At 63.2% G+C, this 7,217-nt stretch overlaps 3 protein-coding genes across 3 annotated transcripts; 2 read left to right on the forward strand and 1 right to left on the reverse strand.

The window, feature by feature from the left end:
• Window positions 1-1,007: 1,007 nt before the first annotated feature.
• Window positions 1,008-2,706, forward strand: PFL1_05114 (uncharacterized protein; the record flags this gene model as incomplete). The annotated part of the gene is made up of 4 exons (XM_007882644.1): window positions 1,008-1,407; window positions 1,504-1,543; window positions 1,652-1,927; window positions 2,007-2,706. 4 exons carry the CDS (start codon window positions 1,008-1,010, stop codon window positions 2,704-2,706), a joined length of 1,416 nt encoding a protein of 471 aa, XP_007880835.1.
• Window positions 2,707-3,170: 464 nt separating this feature from the next.
• PFL1_05115 (uncharacterized protein) lies at window positions 3,171-5,768 on the forward strand (the record flags this gene model as incomplete). The annotated part of the gene is made up of 2 exons (XM_007882645.1): window positions 3,171-3,250; window positions 3,338-5,768. 2 exons carry the CDS (start codon window positions 3,171-3,173, stop codon window positions 5,766-5,768), a joined length of 2,511 nt encoding a protein of 836 aa, XP_007880836.1.
• Window positions 5,769-6,767: 999 nt separating this feature from the next.
• Window positions 6,768-7,172, reverse strand: PFL1_05116 (uncharacterized protein; the record flags this gene model as incomplete). The annotated part of the gene is made up of 1 exon (XM_007882646.1): window positions 6,768-7,172. One exon carries the CDS (start codon window positions 7,170-7,172, stop codon window positions 6,768-6,770), a length of 405 nt encoding a protein of 134 aa, XP_007880837.1.
• Window positions 7,173-7,217: the final 45 nt, after the last annotated feature.

Here is a 7,217-nt window from a genome sequence, read left to right on the forward strand (position 1 = left end):
CTATGTACGGGCGACGGTGGCGACGACGACGACGACGACAGGACGATGCAGGGGTGCCCGCCATTGACTTGATCCTCATCAACCCCGCTTGCTCGATTTCGGCGCTCGGCCGTTGGCAGCGCACCTCCGTACACCTCGGTGCGGCGCTGGCGACCGATGGCCTTGCCAAACACGGAAGGCGGGATGGCGAGCTGCTGGTTCATTGCGAGGCATCGACGGTCGAGGCGTATCTGTAGCCAGGTGGCATGGGATGTGGCTTTCAGGCGCCGCCTGCCTCGACAAAGGCAAAGAAAGATCCAGGCCGGCCAGCAACGCCTTCGCCCTTTCGAGCGCCCCTTCCCATGCCCACGCAACGAGGCAGGACGAAGCCAGCCCCGAAGGACGAGCAAGCAAGAAGAGCATGGCATCGCAGGCAGAGAAGGAGCAGCAGCAAGGCAGGCACACGACGGGCAGGCAGGGGGCAGCCAAGCGCAGCATGTGATGCGCGGCAAGGGGGTCAGCCAGAGGCGCAAGCCACTCTTCGGAACGCCCGGCCCAGGGCACAAGGGCTCGCCTGGTCGTGGCCAGGAACCGACTTGGCGGACGAGCAGCCGATAGGATGGCGGCCATGACCCGAATCCAGCAAGCGCTCGCACGCACGCAGGAGGGAGGCAGCGGCAGAGGGGCACTTTCGGAGCTCAAGCCGAAGGAGGATGAAGATGGTTGGCCAGACGTGGCTGCGATGTGAAGGTGGCGAGGCAGGTGGATCAGGGACCGGGAGCTTCCGGCCGGCAACGGGTCAGGGCTACGGGCCCTCGCCTCGCCTCACCTCGCCACGCCTCCACTAGCAACCACCACCAACGGCCTTCTCGAGAGCTCGTCCTGGCTTCCGCCCACCACTCTCGACCGACTTAACCATGGTCCCTTCTCGCTGCCCTACACAGCGGTCGGAGGAGCTCCTCGATCGGGTCGCCGCCGAGTCAGTGCTGTGACTGGCTGATTCGCCTCGCCATTTCCTGCCCTCCACCATGGCATCCGCACCGTCATCCTCGGCGCCACCGTCCGCGGCCGAACAGCGAGTCCAGGACCTTGCCCGCTTCTGCCAGCGTGTCAACATCGTCGATGTCGCTCCCTGCGAGATGATTCTGGGCGAGGCTCTCGGCATCAATGACATTGACGTGGCGGCCGACTTCACGACCATCGCTCTCAAAGTGATGATCCAAAAACTCCTGCCTTATCATGACCATCCCGAACTGCCCTTGTTCGTCAAAACCTGGGCCATTCGCCGCAACTCTTCTGGAGAGGCAGAGCGTGCCCCCTTGGTCGGCAAGGGCCGCCTCCGCAGACACTACATCGGCATGCTCGAGGACTTCGGCAAACCGACGTGGTTCCAGGCCGCAGAGTACCTCATCTGCCGCTGCTTCTTCGGTGAGCTTGTGCTGCTCGTGCTCGCTAGCCGCAGGGATGCCTTGCTCACTCGCGCGATCCGAGGCGCCATGCTTTCGACCCGAATCCGTCGCACAGCCCCGTCCGTGGTCATCCCGTACAATGAGTGGGACGAGAGGTGCGTGTCCGGATGTGGCCACTTCCGCCGTCAAGAGCCGCCTCCTTGAGCGCAGCGCTGATCGCGTCTGCCTCCCTCTCTCTTCCCCGACCTGCTTATTCCTGACAGAGACCACTATCGCCAGCTTTGCCAGGCCTTTGCGGCGCCAGACCATCGAGATGGGCCACAGCAATCCGACAACGAAAGCGCGACTGCCGACGAGCGCTCGTCTTGGAAGACGGGTCCGCCTGCCCCCCCTGTGCCGATCATTGAATCTAGCGGCACGGGCAACATCCACAAGGCGCACGACTTGCGCCACCAGTGGCCAACGCTGGTCCTGACGCTGCGCAAGGACGCCGACGCCGCTAGCCAGGGCCTGCCCGTGGCCGAGAGCGGTGTCGCCGAGTTCTTTTCCAGAAGGGCCAGCCTCTTCCGCCACGACGGCCTCGCCATCTTGGCCTTTTTTTGTCGCCTGGCTCGACAGGGTATGCACTGAGCTGGAAAAGTCGAACAAGGCGGCCAAGCCACCCGCCTCGATGGGCGAGCTCTTCGCCCTCTGGCATCCGTCCGAAGACGCGTCGGGCCCTGGCAAGGAGGCTAACGAGGTCGCGTTCCAAGAGGTCTGCGACAGCGCCGACCTGTTGCGAAAGAAGAGGCCAAACCACTTCCAAGGTCCCGTGGTGCATGAGCAGGCCAAGTCGGCTCGGGCGCCGGTGAGCAAGGAAGCGGAGGATCGGATGCACCTCGCCCAGATCATGGGCTGGCACCTCGTGCCCATCCTGACGCGCCTCGAACGGCTCATCTGCGAGGCGGGCCCAGTCAAGGCGAAGCAAGCCGAGCTCGGCGAATATCTGCGAGAAGACCATCCCGCCATCCTCTACATCGTCATCGACGGGGTCAGGCACCTCGACGCGCCCGGGTCGTCGGCGGCCGCCTCGGCCAGTCTTCACCAGTGCCTCTCCCTCATGCCGCCCGGGAGCCCGTATTTGAGGATCTGGCATGTGCTGCTGGACACGCCGAGCGCCGTTTCCGAATCGATCCCGGCCCAGACTGGCGAGGGGGTCGGTACGTCGGCAGAGGCAGCACAAGGCGGAGACGACACTGGCGGCGGCAGCGTCGATGACGGCGGCAGTGGCGATGACGGAGGAGAGGAACGGCAGACGAAGCGCGGCCGCCTGGTATGAGGGGCCGCTCGATGGCGTCGGTGTGGGCACAAACAGGGCTAGGGTTCGGGCGACAAAGGCAACCTTCTTTGGCATCGTAGCCGGCGGCGTGCCGCATACCGCAAGGGGGGAGAGATTCATGGCGTGCATAGCAACGGCAAACCGAGACCATCCCCGCAGATGCACGGCTGGACGATGTCTCGAGGCCAGTTGACGAACTGTCCGGTCACGTGGCAATGGACTGAAGATACGAAGCGCAACGGGGGTTAGGGAGGAGGGTGGGATCAAAGATGGTGGCCGAGGTGGTAGCACGGCCCGGTGGGCGACGGGCGGCTATCCTTGGACGGGACATCGAGACAAGTGGGTCGATGTGAAGCACGTGCGGCGATGGCGCTGACCGGTCCGACGCATGCTCGCACGCAACGAGGCATGTGTCGACCGCGCCAAGAACGAGGAGCGAGGAGCGAGGTCGTGATCGTTGCGGGATGGCGGCTCGAATCTCTCAGGGTTTGATTGGCCATGCAGCGCCACCAGAGAGCATACAGCGTCAGAAGGGCGAAGAGCAGTGAGTTCCACGACTTGGCAGACCATGCTCCGACGGGCCGCTTCTATCGCGCTGATCGACTCACTTCGAGATGCTCGACTCCCACAGAGACTGGTTCACTCAGTTGTCTGGAGGCTTCGAGCTGCCCTACCGAGGCGATGCGCCGCAACGATTCCACGACGCCGTTGTGACAAGCTATGTTCCGATGTACGACGGACAATGGCCTTCCGACGAGGACCAGAAAAAGGGCGCGTACGGCCGCACGATACCGATCATCCAATCGAGCGGTACGGGCAAGAGTCGCATGGTCCACGAGCTGCGCAACCTTTGGCCCACGCTCATCCTGACGCTGCGCAGGAACGCCAACATGCCTACCAAGGGCTTCCCGGTGGCCGAGGCTGGCGTCGTCAGTTTCTTCTTTGAGCGATTCGAGCTCTTTGACCGAGCGGATCTTGCCTTTTTAGCCTTCTTCATCGCCTGGCTCGACAGGGCACGCAAAGAGCTCGAAAAGGCTTGCAATTCGTCGAAGCCCCCAATCTCGATGGGCGAGCTCTTCGCCCTCTGGCATCCATCCAAAGACACGTCGGCTTTCGGCAAAGGGGTCCGTGAAGGCCTGTTCCAAGAGGTCTGCGAATCTGCGGACTCGCTGCGAACACGCTTTCCCGAAGACTTCCAAGGGCCTGTTCCGGCCAACGAGGTCGCTGGCCCCGCAGCGGAATCCGACGAGCCGGCACAAAAGCTGAGGAAGCATCTCCGTCACCTCACCCGGCTCATGGAAGATTACCTCGTTCCGATCCTCAATCGTCTCCAGCAGCTCCTTTGTGACGCCATGCCGGTCAAGCAAAAGCGGGCCGAGCTCGACAAGACGGCGGATGCCGTGCAGCCAACGATCTTCTACATCGCCATCGACGAATTCACGCTCCTCGATACCCCAACCTCGACGACCCCTTCCGAGAGCCTCTGTCGATGCATCGCCCTCCTGTCGGAGCTCCACGGCAACTCACGCTTTCAGATCTGGTTCCTGCTCTTGGACACGACAAGCGCGGTGGCCAAGGCACTCCCGGCTCAGGCCAAGGAGAATTCCGAGCGAGCAGCCAACCAGCTTAGCGTGCCGGCTTGGTGGGACATCGGGTTCGATCTCCTGTGGCGCAAAGGCGCGCATCCAAAGTCGGCGCTCGACGTCCTCACCCTCGACCATCTGAAGCTTTACGGACGGCCTCTGTGGTCTATCTATGCCAGCGACCAAGTCCTCGACAGCGCAGTGTTGAAACTGGTCCGCACCGATGGCGCCGCCGACTTGGGCAGCGCTTCAACGGTTGCAGCGCTCTTTTCGCAGCGATGCTGCATGGATCTGCTCCCGCTTCGGCCCGGCAGCCAGTCGAATGTCGTCGCTCGCGAGCTCGTGGAGTCACACATGCGCTACCTCTGCGGGTTGGAGAACGACGCCGTCTGCAAGACGACAGTTCATAGCGAGCCGATGCTCGCGTTGGCGGCGTGGTTCGTCCTGCTAAAGGATCCGAAGGCTTATTCTGAAGCCCTCGAGACGCTGGTCAGCGAGCTCATCAGCCTCGGACGTGATCTGGACTTGGTGGGAAGCCATGGAGAGTTCCTCGCACGACTCCTCCTCGTCATGGCGAGGGACGCTGCTTTCAAGATTTACGGCACCCCAAACGCGCGGCGGATCCGCGCAGTCGAGGCCCTATCCCTCGACGACTTTTTGGGTCTGCTCGTCGCCGAGCCCATTTCGACGCAGGTCAAGAGCAAGCTCAGCGGTATCGCCGCAGATGCCTGGCTCAGCTTCACGCACATAATCCCGTTTGAGCGTGGCATCCGCAACATCAGCCAGGATCAGCTCTGGCACCTCTGGAAGCGCGGCGCCGGTATCCAGTGCCATCACGACGAGCAAGGCATCGACGGCCTGCTCCCCGTCTTCCTCGGCAGCGCGGAGGACCTCTCGTCGTCGGTGAAAAGCGAGATCGAGCTCTCGCGTCGGATGTCGTACGTCGGATGGCAAGTTAAAAACCGCAAGGAGCCGAAATACGGCCTCAAGCACCTCCACGGGCCGCCGATTGTTTCCAGCAAGTTTGGACCGACGCCAGACGCGCGGACGAGCTCGGTCATGACCATTCTTTTGGAGCTGGGAACAGAGGCCAAGTTCAGAGGATCCGGCAGCCGTGCCGAGGTCGTGACGAGCGCCTGTCCCACGTCCGAGGCCGACGATCACTGCAAGTCGTTCGGCGGCACGACGGTCCTGAAACTCCGCGGTCGCACTAGCGAGACGTACGGATGCCTTGACCGGCTGGATGTGGCCACAGCGTTCGGCAAGCTGGTGAAGCAGGTGGACCTGCGACAGGCACCTGGTGGCGGGACCAGGTCAGACTACCTGATGCCGGAGCTCCCCGAGCTGTGCTACTGCGACGATGCCATCGAGCACTTGCAGGTGGCCCAGCATGCCGACGGCGCGGCGCAGGCCGAGAACGAGGACGAGGAACAGGACGATAGCGGCGAGAAGGAGACGAAGCGCAGTCGTCTGTCATGAATCGGCAGACTGCGATGCCGCCCGAGAGGACAAAGGACGCGGATTGACAACGGGACGACAGTGGTCGACCGACCGGACCAGGCGACTCGATGGCATGATATACCCGAACACACGAAATACCCAGCGCAACAGCAACTGCGGTGCTCCCGCCTCCCCACCTGTACATATATACGCGCAACAGTCGCGACGACAGGGCCGATTGGTCCCGCGAGACAAGATCAGGCGGCCGCCATGCACCTCGTTCGGGAGGTCCAAGGAACAAAGCCATGTCACGCCAACGAGACGAGGAGGGAAAAGACGGGGACGAGAGGAGGGAGGCATGGAGAGTCGGAAACCGTGCACGCCTAGTCAGTTGGGAGCGCGGCAATTCGTGAAAGAGCGACCGACCGACCGGGAGGAACCCCGTGCGGAAGGAGGACATCGACGTGACGTGACGCGGCGGCCCATTCGCCGCCGCCGCGGAACCGTGAGATCGCGACCACGGCTCACTCTTCAGTTCAGCGAAGGCCTCATCAGCCACGTTGAGAGCAAGGAGCGAGAAGGGATCGAGCGAGCGAGGGGAAGATCGAGAATCCGTGATCGTTTCGTAGGCGGGTGGGACGGACGACGACTAGCACAGTTACAAGAGAGAGATAGAGAGAGGGGAGAGAGAGAGAGCGCTGGCAATACCACCACCACCGCCGCCGGCGCATCGCACTAGGACAAGGCTAAAGAGGATAAAAGGGGAGAAGAGGGGCGAAAGCAAAGAGGAAAGAAACAGAAGAAGGTTTGATCATAGAGGAGGGAGGGCGAAGAGGAATGGAGGAAAGGGGGGCGGTTAGGGTCCACGCCGACCTCGCGGGCTTGAGCGACGGGTCGAGGTGGGATCCAAAGGACGCGAGCGGGTCGGCGTCGAAGGGCATTGGCGAGAATGAAAAGGGGGCGCGCGGGGAAGAAGCAAGAATGAAGAAAGGAAGGGGGAAAGAAAGAGACTGGGACAGACTCGAGCCCGCCGCCGCCTCAGGCCTGCTGCTGCTGCTGCTGGAAGCCAAGACCAGGTGCGATGCCGTTCATCTGGGCGGCTGGGACGCCTTGGGCGAGGCTGCCGTCCTCCGCGCCTGGGCCGGTGCCGTTGCCGTTGCCGGGGCCGACGAGGGTCGACGAGATATGGTCGAGCAGCGCCTGGATCTCGCCGGGCGCCTTGGGCATCAGCTGGCGGTGGCTGCGCATCAGCTCGATGAAGGTCACCAGCAGGCCCCACGGGTGCGGGCGGTTGACGATGAGGCGCTCGAGGAGGACGCGGGTGATCTGCTCGCGCACGGCGTCGTCGCGCGCCGACGCAAAGAGGTGGACCAGCAACGAGCTGAAGTAGGCCGTGTGGCTCGACGGGTAGCGCAGCTGGTTGGCGGCGGCCGTGAGCACCATGAAGCGGCCCTCGGGGTCGAGGGTCGACACGAGCTCCTCGACGAG

The sequence above is a fragment of the Pseudozyma flocculosa genome (assembly GCF_000417875.1).
Source record: "Pseudozyma flocculosa PF-1 unplaced genomic scaffold scaffold00018, whole genome shotgun sequence".
Classification (NCBI taxonomy): Eukaryota; Fungi; Basidiomycota; class Ustilaginomycetes; order Ustilaginales; family Ustilaginaceae; genus Pseudozyma; species Pseudozyma flocculosa.